Below are 26089 nucleotides of genomic sequence, written 5' to 3'. Positions count from 1 at the left end.
GTTCTGAGGCTTCAACTTCTGGCAGAGCTGGATCCAGGTTTATGGGGCAAAGTATCCTCTGGTGGGTTGTGTCCTACATTAGTGGGCCCTGGATGGCTTAGTGGGCATCAGAACTATGGACTGGCCCTCCTGAGCTTATCTGAAAATGAGTGATAACAGTTATCAGTGCCCAAAGGTTGAAAACTGCTATCATGCATTTCCAGATAAACCCACAGGGCCAGTCCATAGTTTTGCTGCCCCCTTGCATTTCTGATGGGCCTATAATACCCCCAGTGTACCATTGCTCCAGAAAGAAGTTACATCAGGGGTATTATGGGGAATTAAAATGGTGACCTAATCTATGCTAGTGTTGAGAGAAGCATCTGCAGAACGGAGGAAAAACGGTTTAAGGGTATAGGGGCAGTGCAGTGCAGTGAATACTGCTAGTGGATGGATCCTCCTATCTGGGCCCCTTGCATTTACCTAAGATTGCCCTGTGATGCAGGGCCTGATTCTGAAGGCTGGAAATCAATGCCAGTGGCTGACCACCTGATTAATAAAGGGCTTGCCGTAATAAGATTGCATAGTTGCGCTAATTGCAGAAGCACGCTTGCAACAGCACAACACTGGACCAAGAGCTCCAGACTTCGTGCAAGCAGTTAGCACAACCGCTTTACACTAGTAGCACGAAGTCCTCCTGAAAACACTTTGTGAAGTGCTTCGAACAAGAGGTCTTAGCTGTCAGGGCTAAAAGTCCCGCTCCTTAGTTCTGCATTTGCTCAATAAGTGCGTATGACCATCACCACTGAAATATATTCAGATAAGATAATATTCAGGCATATAACACTGATAAAACTTGTCATGCAAAGTTGGTTTCAGGGCGGCTGAGTTCTAATACAGGGATTCTCAACGTTGGGTCTCCAGATGTTATTGGACTTCAACCCAGCCTTTGGTTGGGGATTATGGGAGTTGAAGTCCAATGCCATCTGGGAACCCAGTGTTGAGAATCCCTGTTCTAGTACGTCGTCAATCACCATTTAAGGCGCCATGATATGAATGATATCGAAACACCGACAACCAGAAGAGAAGGTTAGTCGGCAGCAGGCGACCGAATAAAGACCTCGCTGAGGCTCCCCGACGGGAATCCTGCCAGTGGACTGAATTTCCTCCATCAGCCTCTCTCCCCGCTCTGAAAAGCCTTTCCCGACCGACCCGTCCCTCAAAAAGAACCTCCACGCAGAGATAAGAAGAAAGAGATCCGTCTCATGTTCGACAAAGAACTTCCGAGGTTGTTCGGGTTTTTTGGCGCCCTTAACGGAAGTGAGAGCTGGCCGGCAGCTGCTACGTAGCTTCCCATCAAACAAAAGAAAGCATCAGGACAGCAGATCATGCTCTCTCTAATAAGGGGGGGGGGGCTTCGTGTGAAAAAATGGGTTTTTAATAAGATGTTTGCATCAACGGCGGCTTTCAATTTGTATCGGAAGTTGAGATTGCGTATTCCTCTAAGCTTTTCTTTCTCTATGGGGAGAAAGAAACAGCGCGCGCGGATTAAGGCAGGCAGTTCTCTCCAGTCCGGAAGATGACGCTCCTTAATCCCTCGAAAACAGCCCGTTCCTCCTTCCTCCTCCTCCTCCTGCTGCCAGGAGCTGAGGCGCGGGGGGGCTCCGTATCTTCGAGGAGGCCGTGGGCGTCAGGAAGAGGCGGGGCTTCTCCTGAGTTGAGCTTCTGTCTGGAACCCGGAACTAGAGTGGCGAGCGGGGCCCTCCTCAGCCAGCCCGCGGCGGTGTGCCTCGCCTTCTTCTTTCCCTTTTCTTTTCGTTTCCTTCCTTCCCGTCCGGGTGTCTCGTCGCTGATCTGATCTGGGCGATGGCGGCGATGGGGATGACCGACGCGAGCTTCTTGTGGGGTGTCTTTCAGAGGTGAGTCGCCCAATTCCTCTTCCCTGGGCTCCCACTCTGGTCTCAGGCGACATGCATCATTGCGAGGCTACCCCTTCGCCCTTTCTCCATTTCTAGGTATGGGGCTGTTAACGGTAGGGGATAGGCTGTCTGTTCCCACCCCACCCCACCCCACTCCAGTCCCGTCAGTAAAAAACTTTCTATTGTATTTTGACCCAGGGTTGATAAAGACCGCAGCGGGATCATCTCGGACAGTGAGCTCCAGCAGGCACTCTCCAACGGTAAGGCGAGACCTCCCTTCCTCTTTTCTGATCCCCCAGTCTTGGTGGTAGAATCGTTTTCTTTCTTTACTTCCCCCATTCCCCAACATTCACCTCAGTTGCTCCAGTGTGGAGTACAGGACAGAATATGGACGATCTTTAAATGGTTTTTAAAATTCAAAATACACCAAGCATTGTACAACAAAATCAAACAATTCCAAAATAAAATCCAACCATCCAGATGTAACAGGAAGAAATATATCAAAACTCAGTGGCAGCAGCAGCAAAAACATGAAAACCAAACTGACCCAGGGAAAGCTCTCTGGAATGGCTCTTTTTCCCCTTTCTTTAATTAAACAAGGGGAGAAAATTTAGGTGGATTTTCTCTGGATATGGAGTGCTAAAGAGTTTGTACAATCTCTTAGAAAGCCTGCTCTGAATTCTTATGGGCTTCTTTTCCAAAATGTTGGGGGTCAGAGTAGAGCTGCTTCAGCTGATCACCAAGGATGATCTTTCACGTGCACAGGGCTTTAAAGTAATAAAGGTGTGGATTTCCTTGACCAAAGTTCACTTCTTCATCCAAACCTCTCCTCAGTCCTAGTTGGTGGTTGTGAGGGTATTAAAACAAACAAAAAGATGTACACATTGTCCTGATATCCTTGGAGGACTATGTGGTAACACATATATTGTGGAATAATTGTATTTTTGGTTTCCTTCCAAGAGTCTTAGATAGAAATGGCTTCTCTTTAGGAAAAGTAGATGTAGATTGTACATTGTGTTAAATCACAAATACATGTCTCTTACCATGTGTGCTAGTTGTGGTTTTCCAGCTTGTGTACTCAAAATGAAAAAGAAATGTGCCATTCATGAAAATCTGTATGTTGAAAAACTGTGATGTCCAGGTGGGGCAGGGAGAGAGAGTCTGACTCATATCTGCCATATAATGAGTCAGATCATTGGTCCATCTGCTCAGTATTGTCTACCCATACTGGCAGCAGCTTCTCCAAGGTTACAGGCGAGAGTCTTTCAATAACTGCAGGGAGAGGAAAGGAGCATGTCCCAGCTGCCTGGGAAGAGAGTTCCACAGTTGTGATGCTGCTACAAGAAGGCCTTGGCTTTGCTACTTGCATGCCAAGTGCTAAGCAGATCTCAGAAGTAAGACATAGGAAGATACATAGGAAGCTGCCTTATACTGAGTCAGACCATTGGTCCATCTAGCTCAGTATTGTCTACACAGACTGGCAGCAGGTTCTCCAAGATTACAGGCAGGAGTCTTTCTCATCCCTATCTTGGAGCGACCCCATCCCTCATGGGGAATATCTTACAGTGCTCTGCTCACATATATTCTCTCATTAAAAGGCAAACTAGGGTGGATCCTGCTTAGCAAAGAAGACAATTCTTGCTTGCAATCTGTCCCTATACAAATACCCCCACAAATGCGTAGGGCAACTTTCTACAACTTTATTATTGCTTAATGATTGTAAATTTGAATACAAGAGTGGTTGGGAATTGTCAAGAGGAAATATATCTGTGTTAAGTGAAGTTCTTGTGCATTAAAGATGGCTAAATGGGCTAAGGTTTGGGGTTACAGAGCTATGATAATTGGAGGGCCTTAGTAGACATGAAGTTGGGAGTGCCATTGTTACACTTCTTTTTGAAAAAAATGGCTGTGGTGGTGGGATTTGGAGAAGCATCTAACCCTTCCCCACACACACCATGGCTCCAATCCAACTCTTCCCCCAACCCTACCCTAAACGTCTATTAACTGCGGAGAGGAAAAGTATGGTGTGTATGCAAAAACTTGCCTGTACACTTCCCCCTCTACAGCTATAGCTTTATGGGGGTGACTTAAGTGGGGCAATTGGTATCGGGGCAAAAAAAAATGCTATGGCCCCAGTCTAACCACCTCCCCTCAGCGGGGTGGGGAGGACAGCAGGAATTCTAGTTACTGAACTTCTGTGTAGCATCTAGTTTGGCCTTGAGAATAGTATGTGATAAGGGAGGCTGTTGAAAGTAAAACAAAGTAACCTTCTACAGTCATCCCTCATCAACTGCGGATTTCCCAATCACGGTTTTGAGTATCCGCGGCTGGGAAATTGCGGCAGGTGTTGCCAACTGCGACCTGAGTATTTGTGGTTTGGTGAGATTTTTTTTCCAGTTGGGGTGTGGGTGTGATTTTGGTCATTTACTGTTACTGTATCTAACAACACATTGCCACAAATACTTACCACTGTACCTAATGGCGCAGTGGGGAAGTAACTTGCCTAGGGAGCAAGAGGTTGCTGGTTCGAATCCCTGCTGGTATTTTTTCCAGACTATGGGAAACACCTATATCAAGCAGCAGTGATATAGGAAGATGCTGAAAGGGATCATCTCATACTGCATGGGAGATGGCAATGGCAAATTCCTCCTGTATGCTACCAAAGACAACCACATGGCTCCGTAGTCACCAGGAGTCGACACCGACTCCATGGCACAACTTTACCCTCAAGTTTACATGGGTAACTCTTTGTTGTTGGGATCTCAGATATTTAGTCTGCGGAGGTCTGTGTGACCTGTTAGATTAGCATGGAGAAGTTACAGATATAGGATTGCATCATATTTTGAACCATACTGGAATAAAATCAGATTGAATTTAGAATTTGAAGAGCATCAGAATAGACTGAACTTGTAGGTATTTCTTAGTGCTGCTAATATACCTTCTTAATACTTGTAAAAGTAGGTATTTCTTAGTGCTGCTAATACCTTCTTAATACTTGCAAAAGCTATTGCAAGTTGTAAGGGAGCACTATGGCGGATAGTAGTCTTACTGTCTGAGTTTTCTGCTTTGCACTGTAACAAGTCCTGTTTAGAAGGGCAAACTGTAGCATGGAAATATGTGCTCACCACCTATTGGAAATTCCATCCACCTATCAACAAAGCATACCCTGTTCTAACAGAGCCCTCCCAGAATAATGCTGCCAAATTGGAGTTTGGTGGGCTGTTACATTTTTGGAAACTTACAACAGCAGAGTTGCATTAAGAAAGTAAAGTTCTTTCTTTGTGGGGGTAAAATGCATAATCTGTTCCCCACTGTCACCCCCATTCTGGTCTTCCTCTCAAAATTGCTCACTGGCCTGGACTGAAATTTTGTTTAAAAAATAAACCTGGCCCAAGTCAGACAAACTTAAAAATAATAATAAAGTAAGAAATGTCAGAAAAGCTAGTTGAAAACAGCATTATTGCAGTGCTTATGATGGAATATTTTAAACATGCCTCCTATTATCTATCTCTTGAAGACCCCTTTGCCCAACCCACCAGTCCAAAAGCCTTCAACATTTTTTAATGCTATACCACTTAGGGGAGAAATGCATTTTGAAAGCTTTTGAGTTGCCATATTTATATAAGTCTAGGAAAACCAAATTTCAAACATTGAAGCAGCTGTTCTCTTTCCCCAGAAAGGCTTTCTGGTGCATTTGTGCGATGTACTAGCTGTTATGGAATTTTATCAACTGTCTTCCCTCAACCCCACCCCTTTCTGCACCTGCACCTTCTCAGTATATTTTTCTCTCCTCTTTAATATCTCTAAATTCCTAAAAATGGGAAGATACTGAAGTTCTGGTCAAATGTAGTCACAACAAAGGCTTTATACTACTCTCGAAATCCTTGGAGTAGGGGTGGGTGTGGGAAGGATTCGAGGATCTGCAGGTGTTTGTTTGTTTGTTTGTTTAACTTGTATACTGCCCAAACTTTCATCTCTGGGCGGTTAGAACTGTGTTTAAATAGAAGATTAACTGTTGGGAGTACACAAGTGAAGTATGAAGGGTAGTGAGTGTAGGACTGGAGAAAGAGTTCATTGAAGAACTGCTGGTGGTGTCGGGGCAAATTTGGGTGCTGAAAGCTAGACTGAAATGCAAGAGCCATGTGGAGACCTGAGGTGTCTAGTTCGGGAGTTCCCAACCTGTGGCCCCCCAGATGTTGCTGAACTACAACTCCCATCATCCCCTTGTGACTAGGGATGATGATAGTTGTAGTTCAGCAGCATCTGGAGGACCACAGGTGGGAACCCCCTGGCCTAGTTCACAGAGGGACTGATTTAGCAATAGCAATAGCACTTACATTTATATACCGCTTTATAGCCAGAGCTCTCTAAGCGGTTTACAATGATTTAGTATATTGCCCCCAACATTCTGGGTACTCATTTTACCGACCTCGGAAGGATGGAAGGCTGAGTCAACCTTGAGCCCCTGGTCAGGATCGAACTTGTAACCTTCTGGTTACAGGGCAGCAGTTTTACCACTGCGCCACCAGGGGCTCTGTACTCTGTACACTGTAAGTCACTTGTACATGGTCCACCAATGGACCATGGTTTACCTTTGGCATACCTCAGGTTTAGTTCATGAGATTCTACTGAGTTCTGTATACTCGTGTGGGAAAGAGAAAACAAGAGTAGAGCTGTCTAATGGCCGTGTCTCAAGTTGTGAGTGTTTGGAAGTGTCTGCTTGTAAAGATGGCTGAGAGCAAGCCAGTACCTGATACCGAGTCCTTTCTCCTGATCTCTCATGCTGCCACCACCAGTGTTCTCTCTACTTTTTTTCATCTGTGTGCTAATTGAGTTTTGTTCTGGGCGGCAGTATCAAGGCAGTGTGCGGGCACGTGCATTCAGAGTGGGGCCTTTCTGATTCAACCTGAGCAGGATCTAAAATTAACTGACGTCAGAAAAAGTGTGAGCATGTGCACGCCTTAGAGGGAACAGTGGCCACCCCCACCTGCTTTTTCCCTTCTCCATTCAAGATGCTTCTTTAGACACCCATGGATCTAAGTACCAAGATGGAACCAGGCTGGTGCTGCTGCTGCTTAAAATAAAAAATGGTCTTGGAGCAGCTTTTAAAAAGATGCCTGGGGGATTGCCAACAGGAACTGGGTGGTATCCGGTTGGGCAAGCAAAATCCCCTAAGGTGTGAGGGTGCAAACATTTCTGATAAACCAGAAGGGGACAGAGTAGAACCAGAAGTAGAGCAGACAGAAGCAAATGACAGCTGGTCAAAAAGATCAAATGATGGTAAGGGAGATAGCATATGCCAACACCAGGTCAGAGAGGTGTTTATATACAATGCCAGAAGCTTCCGAGCCAAGATGTTCTCAGAGACAACTGGTAGGCCATGTGCACAACAAGATACTAGGGGTGTACACGGAACCGCCGAACTGCGGTCCAGCACTGGGGTGGGGGGTTGCTTTAAGAGCAGGGGAAGGGTTTACTTACCCCTCTCGCCGCTTTCCCCCTCCGTTGCCCATAGTTTTTCTAGTAATTGGGGCGGCAGGATACCTCCCTGCCACCCCTTCCCCCATTTCGCTTGAAAAGGCTCCCAGAAGTCTTCTCCACGTGCACACATCATGCGTGCGCTTCACGCCTCCGTGACGTGTGCAGGTGCGCGCAGAAGACTTCTGGGAGCCTTTTCAAGTGAAATGGGGGAAGGGGTGGCAGGGAGGTATCCTGCCGCTCCAATTACTAGAAAAACTACGAGCGATGGAGGGGGAAAGCGGCGGGTGGGGTAAGTAAACCCTCCCCCCGCTCTTAAAGCAACCCCCCACCCGAATCGCCCAAACCCCGAACCGCCCAGGTCCGGACCGGCCCGGAGGCCTTTAGAATGGCCTCTGGACCGGTCCGGGCACATCACTACAAGAACTTAGATAGGCCTTGAGCCTGATCCAGCAGGGCTGTTCTTATGTTCTTAAGTTTGGACACTTGTAACTTTCACATTGGGGTTATCTAGGACTGTGTAGAGCCTCGTCTGGGCCAGAAATTGTTAGGATATTTGATAAAAGACATACAGTGGTCCCTCTACTTACGAAATTAATCTGTTCCGAATGCACATTTGTAAGTCGAAAAATTCGTAAGTCGAAAAGCGGTTTCCCATAGGAATGCATTGGGAACGGATTAATGCGTTCCGGAGCCTAGAAAAAAGACCCAGACCCCCAGTAAGGCTTGCAAACTGCACAGGAACATTTCTTTTCAAGAATAAACAGGCAGTAAACAGGCAGGCAAGTCAAGGAAACCGCATGTAAAATTCGTAAGTCGAGGAAACCCCATCTAAAAATTTGTAAGTCGAAAAAACCGCATCTAAAACCGGATCTAAAACTGCCGTTTGTAACTCGAAAAATACTTATGTCGAGTAGTTTGTAAGTCGAGGGACCACTGTAATGTTATGACAGCATAGTTAAAGTTAAAAAAAACACTCTAATATCTGAAATTGGAAATTTATATAAAATGGTAGTGGCTAGCAAAACTGGAAGAGCATCTGTGATTACAAAAGTGTTAACTTGTGTCTGAAATGATCCTTCATGCTTTTAAAACGTATTTTAGTATTATTAAAAAACGGACACTAGCTGGTTACATAACATATCAAGGAGTTCAAGTAATGGTTACATAACGTAATGAGAGTGTTGCATTCAGATTTCAGCATGCTGACTGCCTTTTGTGTTTGGATGTAAAAGAGCTGATTGCTTAACCTCCCTTAAGCTATCACCCCATGGGCAGTACAGCATATAAACATCTAATCAGTGCTACAGAAATGTTTTGTTAAACTGCTTCAGACATAACATGGAGCTATGGTTTATTTCATCTAATTGTGGTTAGTTTGTAAGGGCTGGTTCAGATGTTACTCAGAATTGTGGTTAAAGCCCATTTCTCCCTCGAAGTAGGAGGTCACAGCTCACAAAGAGTTAACTTCCACTCCTTGCTCCCGATAGGCAGGAAATCTCAGGTGTTTTTCAAGTAGTGTTCTTGGTTTATTCTTATTCATTAGAAATAAACTGTGACCTATTACTCGCTTCCAAACCTTGGTTTATGTTTATATAAACTATGTATTTTTCTTTTAAAAATGGATTAGATGTAGATAAATTGTATTAGGTTTTTGTTTGCCTTATTTTATGCAGTTTTTGTATTTTACAATGGAAAACAAAAATGCAGATTTATATAGCAGAATTCATGCAAATTCCATAAAGACTCATGGCAATTATTATAAAATCCAGCCATACCTCTGTTTGACATTTTTCACTTTGTGCTTGTACAGCAAAAGGCCTGAGCTAAAATAACATGGTACCTAAATGATCACAAACTTATAAACACTTTTCCGTGTGTGTGCTTTCTTGATGGTTTTATTTTCTTTCTCTTCTAGGAACATGGACTCCATTTAACCCAGCAACAGTTAGGTCTGTTTTATGTAAGTAATATTTGGGATATTTAAACTTATTTGCTTTTGTATTGTACTCACTGCAGCATTGTTCTTGTTGTTCATAGGGCAAAAATGGTAAACAAAGCTGAGCCAATGGAGAAAATATTGTTGTTGTTGCATAGACTAATCTTGACAATAGTGGCCTTTAAATCCTAGCCTACTTAGCTTTTCATGCAAAATGGGAATGCTTTTAGGATGCCCTTTTTCTTCATTAGCCTTATGTGAACCAATCTGCTGCATGAGAATATCAAAATAGGACGAGGTATTCAATTTCTCCCACTTTCTCTCCTGTTCCTACCATCCATTAGGGATGTGCACGGAACCAGTTCGGAGGCCCTTTATGGGCCTCCGAACTGGTTCGAAGGTGGGGGGGTGCTGCTTTAAGGACGGGGGGGTGCACTTACTACTCCTCCTGCTCTTCACCTGGGCGCACACATGTCGGGCGCACGCAGGCATATTGGCTACTTCCAGATAGTTCCGGTAAACTATGGGGTGGCAGGGAGGTACGCTGCTGCCCCAAGGGACTTTAGAAAATCGGAGCGCTGGCAGGGGAAGAGCAGTGGGCGGGGTAAGTGCACCCTCCCCCACCCTTAAAACAGCACCCCCTCGCCTTTGAACCACCCCCGCCCGATTCCATGCACATCCCTACCAGCCATTCTATACCATAAAAGCAAGAATTTTTCAATAGTTTTAAAATTATGGTTTGGGAACATTTTAAAGACACACCATTATTACACCCAGTTCTCTTTCCACCCGCTGTATGAAGTTACCATATATGTTTAGTATCTTTCTTTCCAGTAGTAGCTGTATCATACTATAGAACCTGAGGGAGGGTTTTTTCCAGGTTTGCGAAGGGCTTTTCTTCAGTGGAAATTTTTTCTTTATTTTATATATACACACACACACGTCTTAATTGGAGCATATTAACATCAAGATTGACTTTGCAAGAGAAAGGACAGAGTGTACAGCATACCCCACAGCCTGTGGGGACATATTTTCAAGAGGCAGAATGAACTGCAGAAGAAAGGGCAGATAGTGAAAAGTGCCTTTTCCCATTGCATGTGTGAAACATTTTCCCTCTTGCTTGCGTAGTCTGGACATCAGCCCCCAGCTTTCGGCAAGACAGTAATCCATCAGTGGAAGCTCACGATGAAAGGAGCTTTTGCTGATAGTTCAGGGACTGTATGTATATCTATAATATATGTGAGACACTATAATCTCATTAAAGAGGAGAAATGTTATATTGTATTGTTCTTCAACTTTTAAAAAGCTTGTTCTTGCATGTTATCCTATGGAAACCTTTTAAAATGATGATTTCATTTGTTGGCTGCACCATGATGATTGTTTTCTGGGTGGCTCACAAAGTAAAACAATTGAATTAAAAAAAAATTAAAACGCATTGAAACACAACAGAAAATACAATACAAAAACAGTTTTAAAACTTTTAAAAACCTTTTTAAAAGGCCTGGGTGGACAAAGGTCTTCTTTACCAGGCAAGTCTCACTGGAGAGGCTATTGCGTTAAGGGGGTGCCACCACCGAAAATACCCTCTCTCTAGTAGCCACCCACCTTACTTCGTTTGGCAGAGTTACTCTGAGCAGGGTCTCAGAAGATCTCAAGGTCCAAGTAGGGACATATGGGTTAAAGCACTCTTTCAGATAACCTGATCCCAAGCTGTTTGGAGATCTAAAGGTTCAAACTGTTTTATAAATTATCTAATTAATTTAAAATTGTTTCCAGTCTTGCTTGCTGTCAGTGGGTCATCACTGATGGCTTATTTTTGACTGTTACTTTTGACAAGTATTTTGACAGCTTTTGCTTAATGAGGGAATTTGTGTAGGCTTGCAGTTTTTAGCTACCTGCATTCTGGCAGCAGTTAAGTATATTAAAGTTTTGCATTGTTGGAACCAATATCTTCACAAATATTCAGAAGAGCTATATTTGGAGGGAACGAAGTATGCATTCAGAACTTCCCCTCTAGGTCTATCAACTTCTTCAAAAACATGGTCACTTCTTTGCACTACAACCAAATTATAAAACAGCTGTATAATTAGAATTACAGTGCCAACAGACTGCAGTGTCAGCTGTTGACAGTCCAGAATCTTAGTCTATCTACAAGATTAGTTCTTCCAGTTTCTTCTGAGTGACTATGTAGCAACCACTGAAATAAGTTATTTGCAAGTTGGTGAGAGGAAAGGGTATCCTGACCCTGAGTGGAGGGATCTCTGTCAGCAGACACTCCTCTTGTAAATGAAAGGAAGGGGTTCTTGTGCAAACACAGTTTCACAGAAAATGTTTCCGCTGGTGGAGCACTACTCTTCTATTTCTTGACATTCTGCTTTATTTCTTCACATAACCTGCCAACTTTCCTTCTTGACTCAGAATTTTGAGGGTGTATAACAAAGCAGCAATGAACAGTGTTCAGGATTGTGTAAAAAATGTACGGTATGTGTAAGGTCTTGCTCCCTTGGAGAGAACTTGATAGATGTTTCCCCTATGCTTAATGTTTTTCTTTTATGCTGTATTAATGGATTGTAATCCATATTAGACTTGGTTACATTTATATACAAATGCTGTTGTCTTGGGGATGTTGGAACACAAGAAGTTGCTTGTATCAACAAGCATGTCCATGGCTGTAAGCCACTATTTTTTTTTTCATGATTAAATGTATGTGCATTGTTTTTTATAGAAACTTTCAGTAAAAATTCCATTTTAAAAAAAACACATACAATATCTTGCTGTACCACTTGTGATGATACCTGGAGGTGTCAGCACACCACAGGAAATTATGTGATGGCTAAGTCATAAAAGTCCTTGTGATTGTGAAGAGTTGTTTTAGGAAAAGATGGGAATACTTTTAGGGTACAGTTCTGAGTATATTCAGTGCTTTTCTGGAGTAAGAATAGAACCCATTTTCCTCCCTGTGTAGGAGCTACTTCTGTTGCTGTTTCTCCTTCTTGGCATGAACAGCAGAAGGAAATAATAGTTAAAGCCATTAGTTTTTCTATGAGGCATTCTGCGTATCTGATTATATGTACCTGCCACTTATTAAATAGGAAAGCAGTAGAAAACTGCTGGTTGCAATTTCTTATCTTCTTCTCTCTATATAAAAAGCTTAGGTGGTGTGTGGCAAGCCTCACCCACACAGTGCTTTACCAATCAGAGGTAACAGAGCAGGAGCACCATGGTGATTGGGCAGTGGGAATCCCATATACAGATAGGGAAGAGGAGCCTGTGATGGTTAAGGTCAGTTGGAATGCAACTGTTACTGGTGGAAAGATTGTAGAGGAGAGAAGAATCTATGTATATAAAAAGATAGTGGGCAGGGGTCTGGAAAGAGATGGGTTTTGAGGGAGGAAAGAACCCCTTCAGGAGACTGCCACTATGCGAATAAGATGACGGAACAAGATCTGTTAACTCAGGAAGGGGGAGGGAGGGGAAGAGAGAAAGAAGGAACCTAGGAAGCTGCCATATACTGAGTCAGACCATTGGTCTATCTAGCTCAGTATTGTCTTCACAGACTGGCAGCCGCTTCTCCAAGGTTGCAGGCAGGAGTCTCTCTCAGCCCTGTCTTGGAGATGCTGCCAGGGAGGGAAGTTGAAACCTTCTGCTCTTCCCAAAGTGGCTCCATCCCCCTGAGGGGAATATCTTACAGTGCTCACACATGTAGTCTCCCATTTATATGCAACCAGGGTGGACCCTGCTTAGCTAAGGAGACAAGTCATGCTTGCTACCACAAGACTAGCTCTCCTCTATATGCATGCCCTCTCTCCTACCATTGTTCCCCTGCAACTAGTATTTAGAGGCATCCTGCCTCAGAGGCTGGAGGTGGCCTATAGCCACCAGACTAGTAGCCCTTGATAGACCTGTCCTCCATGGCTCTGTATAAGCCCCTTTTAAAGCCATCCAAGCTGATGTCCGCCATCCAAGCTGATGTCCGCCAGCACATCTCATGGCAGTGCCACATCCCATGACACTGATGACCAGATCTTTACTTCTCTACCTTCCCTTTTGACCCAAACAGTCCTCAGGCAGACACCCCATTCAACCTACCCACTCCATCGATTGCTGCCCCCAAGTATTACCCACTCCCCACCCCACCCCAGGCAGCTTCTCAGGTGTTGCATAGGCAGAAATCCAGAAGGTGCAGCATCGCCTGTCTGTCTCCAGGGATGCTTCCCCTGCCAAGTTTCTGCCTGTCACACAACCACTAGGGCACCCAAAGAGAAGGGCAGCCATTCCAGGGCAATGGTAACTGGCAACACTGGTGGCCCCCACCCTCTTCATGGGCGGGCGCTTTCCTCCTCATCCTGCATCTGGGGCTGCCACCCTCCGCTGCCATCGCTGCTGTCTCTGCCTCCTTTCTCACCTTGGCAGCAAGGGATGGGCCTCGGCCTGTCAGTGTCCTGAGGGGAAAGAGTGGCCATGGTGGCAGTGGCAGCCGTGAGGAAGGGCCCGGTCAACCGTCGCCACTGCTTGGAGCTACATAGGCCATTGGAGGAGGGAGGCAGGCAGGTGAGGGACGGGCCTGAGCCTGTCAGCATCCTGAGGGGACTGAGCAAGGGCCCGGTCAACTGCTGTTGCTATTCCTGTGGGGAGGAGCAGGAGCGCAGCTCAGGTGAGGGTGGCGGGGTCTCTGGGGTTAGGGGACTACGGCTTGGCCGATTGGCAATGCTGCAGCTGTGACTAAGAGGGGTGAGGGGGATAGAGGAGAATCCAAGAGGGATGAGGGTGATGGAAGCAATGGGATGGAGGGGGAGGAGTAGGAGCACAGCTCAGGTGAGGGTGGAGAGAACTCTGGAGTGAGGGGAAGGGGGCGAGGGGAGCCATCAAGTTCTAGTGCGCAGATGCTTTGTGTGGGTTAAGCTAGTTTATAATATTTGGGTTATGTTTGTTTCAGCCATGTTTGACAGAGAGAACAAAGGTGGTGTGAACTTCAATGAATTCACGGGAGTCTGGAAATACATCTCCGACTGGCAAAATGTCTTTCGCACTTATGACAGAGACAATTCTGGAATGATTGACAAACACGAACTAAAGCAAGCACTAACAGGTTTTGGTAATTCGTTTGCAATTATAGTTGGCTATATCACATGATCTCCTCTAGAGCTGTACTGATTTTGCACATTGAAATATTCAAAGGGCAACAGGCTTGCTTTGTAACAAAATTAACTGAAAATGCTACCCTGAGGTGCTTACCTTGTCAGAAGAACTTCTTCATTGTGTTTGAGGGGTGGACTCTTTAAAATACTAGAAGAGTATTATACTCTCTCTTTCTTGGCAGAAAGCCCCATGACATCTCTGGGCTTTTAAATTAATTTAGTAATGCTAAGGAGTGTGTTTTGTTAATACTGAAGGTGGGATGTCTGACAACGAAACCATTCTAAATTACCTGCATTTTATGAAGTTGTTTGTTTAGATGTTTGTTATTGAAATATAAAGTACTGGTAGGTGAGGCCCATCATGGACTGGGCAAAGTCAGTTTGCAAAGATTACTCTTATAGGAAAGTTCACGAAATCAAATATATGTAATAGAATTTTTTATTAATGTGCTTGCAAAAGTGAAGTAAAAACAACTTGAAATTTGTAGGATTTCAACTTCAAACATGAATCATTTTATTGAGTAATTACCATATGTGATAAATTTGAATCTGAGAACTGCCTCTCTTGGGCATGATGTGGTTTTGGAATTATTGATCTGATTGTTAAAATCTGAGAACAATAACAGTTAAAATCTGATGATCATATATAATAGATAAGAAATTATCATTATAAAAAAAATTGGTAAAATAGAAAAGTGGGGGGAGCACATTCTGATTAAAGGACAGTGCAATGAGCATTCACAAAAGCTTTAACCTGCTCAGATATATCAATATCAGAATTTTTCTGCAGGCATAAATTAATCCCAATAATGTATAAAAGCACAGTTGAGTATCAATCATATGAAACATCTCATTCAAAAGTTTATTTATATATTTGTCAGATGTGTACACTGTCCCAAGCTTTCGTCTCTGGGCGGTTAACAATAACATAAAACAAGTTAAAGCATACACAAAGATTATAAAACAATGTAGGCAGTCTAAAAATAAAAAACAGATTAAAACTAAAAAACTTAAAAAGCTGAAAAATCTTGGGTGAAGAGGTGGGTTTTTCAAGTGCTTTTAAAAAATTGCCAGAGATTGGGTGGATCGTATTTCAGTAGGGAGCACATTCCACAGTCTTGGGGCAGCAACCAAGAAGGCCCGTCCCCATGTGGCCACCAGCCAAGTTGGTGGCAACTGGAGACAGACCTCTCCAGAGAACCTCAGTGGGCGGTTGGGCTCATAATGAAGAAGATGATCTCTTAAATACCCAGGGCCTAAGCCATTTAGGACTTTATAGGTTATAACTAGCACTTTGTATTTTGCCTGGAAACCTATTGGCAGCCTGTGTAGTTCTAACAACAAAGGGGTGATATAGTCTCTCTGAGATGACCCAGAGACCAATCTGGCTGCTGTATTCTGAACCAGTGTTTTGAGGTCATTCATCTCAAGAAACACACGCAGCTGGCGTATCAGCCAAAGCTGATAGAAAGCCCCTCTGGCCCCTGCCTCAACCTGAGATATCAGAGAAAGGTGTGGATCCAGAAGCACTCCTAGACTGCGTACCTGTTCCTTTTGAGGAAGTGTGACCCCATCTAGAACAGTCAGATCAAAATAGTCTCTGGAGTTCTGACCTGCACAATAAGTACCTCCATCTTATCTGGATTCAATTTCAGTTTATTCTCCCTCATCCAGCCCATTACTGCTTCCAGGCAGGTATTTAGGGAGGTTATGCCATCTTCTGATGATGTTGACATGGAGAATCTGGATGTCGTCAGCATACTGATAACACCCCGCACCAAATCCCCTGATGATCTCTCCCAGCGGTTTAATGTGGATGTTAAAGAGCATTGGAGACTGTATGGAGCCCTGAGGGACACCACACATAAGCTCGAAGATTTCGAAGAGCAACAGTCTCCAAGAGACACCAACTGGAATCTGCCCGAGAGGTAGGAGCTGAACCACTGTAAGACAGTGTCTCCCACTCCTAACACTCTCAGACGTTCCAGAAGGATACTGTGGTCGATAGTATTGAAAGCCACCGAGAGATCCAAAAGGACCAATAGAGTCACACTCCCAATTGGAGATCATCCATCAGGCCAACCAAGGCCACCCATAGCCTGCTCGAAAGCCAGTTTGAAATGGGTCTAGATAATCCAGCCTCCCAAGACCATCTGGAGCTGCGAGCCCACCACCCTCTCAATTACCTTACCCAGCCATGGGAGGCTGGAGACAGGCCTATAGTTCCTCAGCTCTGAGGGATCTAATGCAGGCTTCTTTAGAATAGGTCTAATAATTGCCTCCTTAAGACAAGGAGGCATCCTGCCCTCCCTCAGAGAAGCACTTATGATTTCTACCAGGCCTCCTACAACAGCCTCCCTGCTAAATAGAACAAGCCATGTCGGACAAGAGTCAAGAGAACAAGTGGTAGGCCTCATCACTCCAAACAGCTTGTCCACATCCTCGGGATTCACAAACTGAAACCGATCCAGCCGAACCACATAAGAGGAGTTTCTGGACACCTCCAATTCAGACACCGCAATAATTGTGGAGTTTCCATCTAAGTCGGCCCGAATACAAGATACTTTTGTCTGCAAAAAACTCATTTAAAACATCACAGCAGGTAACTGATGGCTCCAAATTCTGATTCAAGGAAGGGGGTGCATGTACTATCCCCCTCACAATCCTAAACAATTCCGCTGGATGTGAGCTTGAAGATGCAATACGGGCAGAAAAGAACTGCTGCTTTGCCACACATTTCCTGAGCATAGGTCTTTAAATCTGCTCTATGTCATAATCCGTCAGATTTGAGTTGAGTCTTTCTCCACTTGCACTCCAGTCTCCTACCTTGCCGCTTCAGCCCCTGTAGATCTTCTGCATACCAAGGAACCAATTTCAAAACAGGTCGTAGGGGACACTTAGGAGCATTCGTTTCTACTGCCCTGGTGAGCTTGTTCCAGTTCTCCACCAGGGCATCAACAGGATCACCAGCAGAGCCAACAGTAAATTCCTCCAAGACTTTTTGGAATCCTTTTGGATCCAATAACCTCTTCGGGCGGACCATTCTAATAGGCCCCTCACCCCTGGGGAAGTGGTTGTAAGCCTAACCTTAACCAGGTGGTGGTCCGTCCATGACAGTGGGGAAATTACAGGGGTCTCCACCCATGGAACACTACCCTGATCAGACTAAAAGACCAAATCAAGTGTGTGACCTGCAGCGTGTGTCGGTCCAGGGTTTTAACCACTTGGGATAGGCCCATAGTTGTCATGGCCGCTATGAACTGAACTGCACCGGACAAGTTGGTCCCAAAGTGAACATTGAAGTCCCTCAGCTCCAAAAGTCTGGGAGATTCCAATGCGGGTTCCGCAACCGAATCTGTGAGCTCAATAAGGGATTCTGTTGAGCAGCGGGACGATCGGTACACCAATAGAAGTCCAAATCTGTCCCTCGTCCCCAAACTTAAGTACACACATTCAATATGGTCAGATACCCCAACAAGGACCGTGGTAAGGGAGGAGATGTCCTTATAGATCACCTCCCTGCCCATGTCTCTCACTTGCTCCTCTACAGCATACCCTGGAGGGAGAAGCTGGGACCAGACTGGGCCACTAGCCTCTCCCAATCAAGTCTCCGTGATGCACACGAGGTTGACCCCTTCATTCATACAAATCATGGATGATTTCAGGTTTATTCTGGAACAACCTGGCATTACAAAGGAGCAAGGCGATACTATGTGGGTTGTTGGCAGTGCCCCCCGAGGTCAAAGAGGTGGATGGACAGCCGGTGGGGAAGACAGCTATTAAACGTCTGGCTTCCCTTCCCCTGTAATGGCCTGTTAACCTGCCAGTGCTACTTCTTTGATTCCTCACCACCACTATTGGCACCACCCACAGTCAATGAAGGTGCCCCCTGTCTCCGCATCTCTAGACAAAGCCAAAGACATTACAAACTAACTAAATAAGCAAACTAAAACCACTCAAGTGGGGTAATACATATTCTTGAAGTGTGTTAATAATTCGGTAAAGAAATGTTGGCAACTGTCTCCCATGTTGCTGGAGTTTGCTGTATCTAAATTTGCCTGCTGTGCTGTTTGTTTTGAAGATCATTCACAAGAGAAGAAATCTCATTAAAAACCTGTGATTCAGTCTCATCTGAATCCATAATCTCAAACTCCTTAGCTTGTGCCATTCAGGGGTGTAGAGACAATGGAGCAAGCAGGGGAGGGCTATCTCCCCCTCTCTGCCAGGATCTGGGTAGGCTGCCAAGGCACCCCCTCGGCGCCCACTTGCCCCCTCCCACACCCATCCAGCGAATGAAACGCTTACTGGCTGGGAATGCAAGGCATGTCTCTCTCCTCCCCAGCCAGTTTCACTGTAACACTGGCTGTGCTGAGGGGGGAGAAGCCCAATCAGGCAGCGTTTCAATGAAACACTGACTGGGGAGGCAGGGAAAGGAGCTCCTTGTCAGTGATTCTACAAACCACTGACTGAGGAAGGGAAGCTCTGATGGGCCCCATCCTCAGCACTGGCTCGCTTCCTTGTGTCTGACATTGGATGCAGGAGGTGTGGCTTGGGGCATGCTTGCACTTTGCATGCACCATTATAAAGCCTAGGGGGTGGGGAAGCCGCCTGAGAACTTCATCCTCCGACTGCGGCCAAGCTCCCTATGCCCTTAGTGCCATTGTTCTAATAATTAGAACTAGCTGATCTGGCACAGAGCATCTGTGCCCCTAGTTCTCCCTGTCTCTCCCCCATCATCATGTCATCTCCCCCTCCCAGTCTGCTTTCCCTCACTACCCACCCATGGCACTTTCCATCACCGCCAGCCAGCCTGGCTGCCTCTTTCCTTCCCCGCCAGCCAGCCTGGCTGCCGTCTGCCTGTCACCGTCCATCCAGCAGCTGCTCACAAACTCTCACGAGAGCCGCCACACATGCAATTAGCGATGGGTACACTTAAGAGTAGATATAGATAGGTTTTCTCTCTGAAGGCAAGCCCCAATCTCTATGACAATCGTTTTTCTTTTCAATCTTTATAGTTAAAACTGAAAGCTAGGACATGTCTTTAGTAGATCTGAGAGGCGGATTACTTTATGACCTTCAGTAATCATACACAAATAATAAGTTCATCAAAGACCAGTGTTTTAGGATACTAGTTAGAAAACATAATAACCAGAGGCGGTCGGGTGGCGGTGAGAGGTACTTTTAAAAAGACATTACCATTCATACCTCTGGCACCTGGAAGCCACCACAAGCAGTGGTGCCCTGCCTGGCAGCCCGTGTGGTGGTTGCCCTGCCTATAGCACATCTGGCTGCCGCACATGTGGGGTGGCCATTTGTGTGGTCACATGGTGTTGCTGAGCATGCACATGGCCACCACGCATGAGGAGGCCAGGTGAATACCATAGGTGGGGCAGTCACTGAAAAGGCTCTTTTTTGAATAGGGCATGCATTCCGAAGCCCAGGGGCAGCAATGGAGAAGGCCCATCCCCAAGTAGCTGCCAGACAAGCTGGTGGCAACTGCAGACGAACCTCTCCAGATTATCTTAACAGGTGACAGGGCTCATAGTGAAGACTTTCTCTTAAATACACAGGGCCCAAGCTGAGAAGTGGCAAATACAGCTGCTACCCACAAGATACCTGCAATTAAGCATATTCTCAAAAGTGATAGTCCTGACTGGGTCTTCTAAAAAGAGAAGGTGAAGTAGTATTCAAACAGCCTATTGCTAGTTGTATCATGGCCACTTAACTGTACACTGCCTGGAGATTTCTGAATCAGGCAGTATAGAAATACAATAAATATCTGGGTCCTAATCTCATGAACAGGCTTGCTCCTTGAATAATTCAACAAATGTTTAATATTCTGTTTAAAAAATATTTAATATTCTGTTTGTGATAAAGAGCCAGGAATGTCTACTTGTCTAGAAAGTTCCATAATGGTACTCTGTGTCAGACTGCATGTTGTGCTTTCTACAAATAAGCAGTATGTTGACCAATTGTAATGGTGTGTTCTGTGTTGCTGAGGCTGGAAAGCCATTAATTTGGCTTTTGGAACATTGAAGATTATTGTGTGTCCGGTATAGCTCTATACTACTTGTTTCCATTACAGCACATCTTTATTAAATTGCCCAAATTTGAATGCACGTGTTCTAATTTCTACTGTTTTTTGTTGCATGATTTGCTTATATACACTGCCATGTTATTGTCTTCTTAATCCGATAGTACAGATGCAATTGCATTTCCTCATTTAACTCATCAATGCTTTTGATTCTTTCAAGGGTATCGACTGTCTGACCAGTTCTATGATATCCTTATTCAGAAGTTTGACAGACAAAGAAGAGGACAGGTGGCTTTTGATGACTTTATTCAGTGCTGTGTTGTTCTTCAGGTAACAGCAAACTGTGATACTGAATAGTTAGTATTTAGGAGGGACCAAGTTGAATTATATTTAGCATACATGGCCAACAACTAGATCCATAGTTTTTGAATGTAGTGATATTGTCCTGGTACAGATACAATGTTAGTTTAATGTTAGGAGAATGTTACACTGCAAACCTTGGGCTTACACTCTCCCTCTCCTGGTGCAATTGGAGATGTCTGCAGTTTCCTATTTTGGCTGTACACAAGAAACTCTTTTGCCATATTTGGACACAACAGGAAACTGCAGTGTGTTACAGTTGTACACAAAAAAGGCTAATTGTATGTAAAAGGAAGAGTACATGAGCCTAAGGCTCTCCATAGAAGTATTTTCATAGTGGTTGTCATTCTATAATACTGGCAAAAACCTGGTACTTGCCCATTCACCTCTATTGATGCTTCCTTTAAAAATCCTCTTGGAAGAGGATTTCCTGTAAAAATGCCAGAATGCTTTTTTTCCTTGTTGCAAAAGATGTATCAACTCTTAAACCATGGTGCTTGGAGGCCTGCAAAATTAGGATGTAAAATGATGATTTTAAAGGTTTATAAACCAGTTTATGCTGACTTTCTTGCTGTGACTGAATTCTAGAACTGCAGTATGATCAAGATGGAAGTAAATTTTTGAATCAGAGTGCTGAGCAGATGGGAAACAAAACCAGAAAAGCAGCTGTAAATCATGGTTTGCCTCTTCTACACACGAGTGCTTCAAACCATGATTTGGGTTCCAGCACAGCATGGTTTCACATGTCTGAATTGAGTCTTTGGGCAGTATACAGACTACGGTAGTAGAAAGGCAAGGGTCATTAACTTCAGCAGGCCTTAGTCTGGATCCTGCCCATAATGCTTAAACCCTGACCTAATCTAATAACTTGGGTTATGTTCCATAGTAACCTTTCACAAGCAGTGTCTAAATTCCATTGGGGAAACTCAGCAGGCAAGCCTTAGCTCAGTCTACAGTAACTAATTTTCTTTATTTTAGAAATGGACAGATGTCTTCAGACGCTATGATACTGATCAGGATGGCTGGATTCAAGTGTCCTATGAACAGTACCTTTCCATGGTCTTCAGTGTCGTATGACAGCGAATACTGTCTCGCTGGGATATGGACTCAAGTTGCCAACTTTCTTTATACAAAAAAGTCTCATTCTCAATATTGTATAGATCAGGTTTAGAAGTAGTAAACTTTTTAAAGATTCTAATTAAGGCCATAGCACCTGCCACAATTCAACATTTGCATCATGTACAATAAATATTTGAGAATATGTAACATTTAAATGCCAAGTGAGTGCTTACTCAAGCTTGCACACTACTGCATGTGCCTCCTTTTTTTACACAATATAAAAATAAAAGCTAGACTTCTGTCCTGTGCCTTCATAATGATGTTGTGCTGCTGCCTAGTTGCTCCTGCTTGAGTGGGCTGAACCTGCTCACTCAGATTCTCAGGGTAACCTGGGGTCTTCCTACAGCCCCCACAACTGCTGTAGTTAATATGTATGTTCTTTACCTTGCAGAGGATATGACTAATTTGCTTTGGGGGCTGCTTTGAATAGTAGATGTGCTTGAAGGTACACATGTATACAGTATAGATGTGTATATTGTGCTGTGCCAGGCATGTAGAAGATACAAGTTTACTTCTCTGTAATATACAAGCTGAACCACATCTGCATGTCTCTTTCATTGTTGACTTCACTGACAAACTAGACTAGAGTAAGATGGATGCTACTTTATGGGGGTGGGGGGAACAGCCTCATTTTGGTTTAACAATATGATCATCACTCCAGTGAACAGAACTGGACCTAAAGTTGTCTTCACTATTCCTGAATTAAACCGCCTCAAACAGGAAGCTTATTATTTGATCTCTGTGTTATGTTGCAACTGTTAAGAAATACAGGTCATTTAACTGTGGAATAAATGTTTTGCTATAGGTGTGTGAAACTTCAGCCCAGCAGCAGAGTTCTTCTGCTGTGTAAATGTCAAACACATCTGTAGTAGATGAAAATATGGATACTTTTCACAGCTGGGGATTGTCACAGGAAAGAACGTGAGAATAAGTAAATTTCATTATAGCTGTATAGCAAAAAAGGGGGGGGGAAAGAAGAAGAAAAGTTAAAATACTAGCTATCTGAGACTGGAAGAAAACCAAACAGGAAGTCTTGCTTCAGAATTCAATTATGGGAAAGTTACTTTTATTTGTGCACAACAGTACAGCAGGCAGAGGAATCTTGTCACTTAACAGAATTTACCTAAAGCTTCAAAGTAGAAACAGCACTAGGAGAAACCAAGAGATTTAACAAAACTTTCTGATTTTAGTAGATATTCAACATTCACAATAGGTTTGGTATATTTAAAAATCCAGAACTTAAACAGGTTTTAGATACAGTAGAAATGGTCTTGGTTCTGAAGAAAGTTTGGATGCAAGCCAGCTGCTAGTTGATGAGCTTCATGAAAGGGATGGAAGCTTCATGTTTTCTAGAGCAGGCGCTGTTGGTTTTTCAGTTCATTGCATTCAGAGCTTGGGCTAATGCATGAAGATCCACTTCTAGGGAAGAAAGAGCCATTTTAATGTAGTTTCAAAATAAAATATTTCTCTAGCCTGACAGTAGTATTATCAGACTACTATATAAACAGCTGAAAGTTTCAGAAGGAAATGGAACCAATACCCTTAAAAGGTGTTGGACCTTTCCTTGCTAGGGGTCTTAAATGTGAGAGCCACATGGATGTTCTCACTGTTTTTCCTGCATTGACTAGACATACATAGGAAGCTGCCTACTGAGTCAGACATCTAGTTCAGTATCGTCCAGACAGACTGGCAGTGACTTCTCCAAGGTTGCAGGCAGGAATCTCTCAGCCTTCTCTTGGAGGTGCCAGAGAAGGAACTTGGCACCTAGATGCTCTCCCCAGAACAGCCCCCTCCCCCAAGGGGAATCTCAGTAGGCACATTTGGTCTAACATTAAAATGCATCTAGGGTGGACCCTGCTTAGCCAAGGGGACAGTTCATGCTTGCTACCACAAGACCAGCTCTCCTCTGCACAGCCCCATTCCTCCCACAGTTCTTCAGAACTGAATCTTGTTTCTGAAATACTCTCTACTTACTTGTCCTATACTATCTCTTCACTCTTGCTACCAGCTCTATAGTAGCTTGGAGGAGGAGGGATGGGGCAGCTATACAGTTGCACATACCGGTAGCAGATGCAGCAAAGTTGTACAAAGCAGAGGAAGAATCAACCAGCCTCCCTATCCAAATTTGTTGTAAAGCAAACAAGATTTCAGACAGACAATGCACTTTACACACTTACTTTGAAGGTCTGGATAATGGGGAACCAGCTGCTGAAGCATACTAGTCAATGTGACAATATCCTTTCCTCGAAGTTGGCTCATGATGTCGGCAGTAAGGCCACCACTATTTCCACCCATCGCATTATTCAGGTGCTGGTAAGCACTGTGTGAATTACTACCAGAAAAGACTGGGTAAGACTTCGCATCATTTCTGAGGTTTGCAAGGTTTGCAAGTTGGTATAGAGATTGTTGTGACCAGCCAGGATGGTTGCTTTCCGAAGAAAAAGAAGGCCCAGAGAGCAGATTAACATTCCCTGACCCTTCAGGATACCAAGAGGATAATCCTTGTGAAGGAGGAGTTGCTTGATACCCTCTTACAGGCAGGTAGGTTGCAGGGATAACAGGTTGTGACGCTCTCATATCCCAACTTCTTATTCCACTGTCTGCCATTTTACTGGGTATTTCAACCGCTGGAGTTGGTTGGAAATAAGTTGAAGCAGATTGGTTGAACTGCTGCATCCATTCATTGATTCCACAAGCAGACTGATGAGCAAATGAACTCTGGAGGGCAGACATTGTTGCAAGATCTTGAGAACTTACACCATATGAAGAGGCTCTCTCCCTCATTTTAACGCCACTTGAAGACATTCTCTCCCTTATTTGGCCCCCATAAGAAGTAGTAGGATTGAGTGAAGTACTTGGTGTTTGCTGTAATAGGGAGTGTAACTGTACAAGTCCATTAGACACATGCCCTGGATTCCAGTTCTTATCTCCTAAAGAAATACAAAACAATTGAAAAATTAGTTAGCAGCTGCATTTTTAAAAACTGAATTTCAATTATAACTTCCACTAGTTGCCAGAAAGTATAGACAGACCAGTGTCTTTCGAAGCTTCCGCTGTGAAAGCACTATCTGATCAAATATGAAACAATTCCCTGGGATTGGGAGCCCTTTTTCTAAATGTGACTCTTATGAAAGCAAGTTGTTTTGTAGTATCTCTGCAATGGGGCCACCAGAGTGTCAGGTATGGACTGACTGGAAGGAGGCAAGGCCACACCAGTGAAATCCTACAGAGGCAACAAAGTTTGGGAGGCCTGATTTTATTCACTTACCTACCTATACACACAAGGGGGAGAAATTGGACCCAGCTCACAGTTTGGGGATAGTTGGCATAAACTTATGACAAGAAGTTAACTTTCCAGAGGAATAACAAAGCAGCTAATATTGCTGGGGGAGAATGCAACGTATTCTCATGAGTCTTGTGACATGCGTCATTCACTAAATGGACTTCAAAGGTTTTGCAATATTTTAATGCTATATGACAAGTATCACTCAATCATCTTTATTAACCTTGCAAGACCAGCATAAAACAGTAGCGCATGAATCAATATCAAGTTATGAAAGTCTTATTACTTTAAAATTACTACTCTAATACTATGAAGAATACTATAAAACTTAAGAGAAACATCCCTTAGAGAAACATAGGCAAAACCGTAAAATCACTAAGATTATAGCTATAATCATAAACATATGTTTAAAAGAATAAGGACATAAAATATATTAAAAATGTATAAAAACAAAGTGGCTAAAATAAGCTATGTATAATAGGATACCTAACTGAGTGGACAAATAAAATATCCAGTAGTTAAAAGCAATAAAGGATGATACATGGTTATGGACTGGGAGTCAGAGCCCAGTGGATCTTGCATGCTGCCATGTAGAACTTGGCAGTGTTACAAGTGAAGGCCCGGTCTTCGATAGCAACATCCAGGTGTAGGCTTGGCTGACCAGGGTACTTGAGTAGTAGCGGAAGCATAAGCTAGGGGGGGCAAGAGAGGAGTTCATGCTCTCGGGTTTCAGCCTCCCCAGTGTCACAGGCAAAGACTCTCCGTGATTGGAACCTTTCTGTATTTGCCTCCTAAAACAGCAGAGGGGAGGGCATGACAATGGGCAAGAGTGAAGGCCCT

General features: G+C 44.0%; 2 protein-coding genes across 5 annotated transcripts in view; one reads left to right on the top strand and one right to left on the bottom strand.

The window, feature by feature from the left end:
* Positions 1 to 1344: 1344 nt before the first annotated feature.
* PDCD6 (programmed cell death 6) lies at positions 1345 to 22702 on the top strand. 3 transcript variants are annotated; one of them, XM_053266361.1, is made up of 6 exons: positions 1345 to 1898; positions 2097 to 2158; positions 9295 to 9339; positions 14252 to 14410; positions 20708 to 20817; positions 21826 to 22702. In XM_053266361.1, the coding sequence occupies exons 1-6, from the start codon at positions 1846 to 1848 to the stop codon at positions 21922 to 21924; spliced, it is 528 nt and encodes a 175-aa protein (XP_053122336.1). In that variant the 5' UTR covers positions 1345 to 1845; the 3' UTR covers positions 21925 to 22702. The 3 variants fall into 3 exon arrangements, with proteins under 3 accessions (XP_053122336.1, XP_053122337.1, XP_053122338.1); XM_053266362.1 differs by having other exon boundaries at positions 1351 to 1898; positions 14252 to 14404; XM_053266363.1 differs by lacking the exons at positions 1345 to 1898; positions 2097 to 2158; positions 9295 to 9339 and adding an exon at positions 12468 to 12597.
* A 301-nt stretch (positions 22703 to 23003) lies between these two features.
* Positions 23004 to 26089, bottom strand: part of LOC128332090 (uncharacterized) — a 51002-nt gene continuing 47916 nt past the window's right edge. For both annotated transcript variants that reach the window (XM_053266359.1, XM_053266360.1), the window contains 2 exons: positions 24144 to 24896; positions 23004 to 23385 (listed from right to left, as the gene is read on the bottom strand). In XM_053266359.1, coding sequence (XP_053122334.1) covers positions 23339 to 23385; positions 24144 to 24896 — 800 coding nt within the window. In that variant the 3' untranslated portion in view covers positions 23004 to 23338. The remainder of the gene's footprint in view (positions 23386 to 24143; positions 24897 to 26089) is intronic.

The sequence above is a fragment of the Hemicordylus capensis genome, chromosome 6 (assembly GCF_027244095.1).
Source record: "Hemicordylus capensis ecotype Gifberg chromosome 6, rHemCap1.1.pri, whole genome shotgun sequence".
NCBI lineage: Eukaryota > Metazoa > Chordata > Lepidosauria > Squamata > Cordylidae > Hemicordylus > Hemicordylus capensis.
This window is presented reverse-complemented; position numbering and strand designations above follow the sequence as displayed.

Excerpts from the sequence above, each read along its gene's own strand:
- PDCD6 (XM_053266361.1), top strand. The coding sequence starts at position 1,846 with ATGGCGGCGATGGGGATGACCGACGCGAGCTTCTTGTGGGGTGTCTTT. Across the intron at positions 9,340-14,251 it reads AACAGTTAGGTCTGTTTTAT|CCATGTTTGACAGAGAGAAC; the intron begins GTAAGTAATATT and ends TGTTTGTTTCAG. Across the intron at positions 14,411-20,707 it reads GCAAGCACTAACAGGTTTTG|GGTATCGACTGTCTGACCAG; the intron begins GTAATTCGTTTG and ends GATTCTTTCAAG.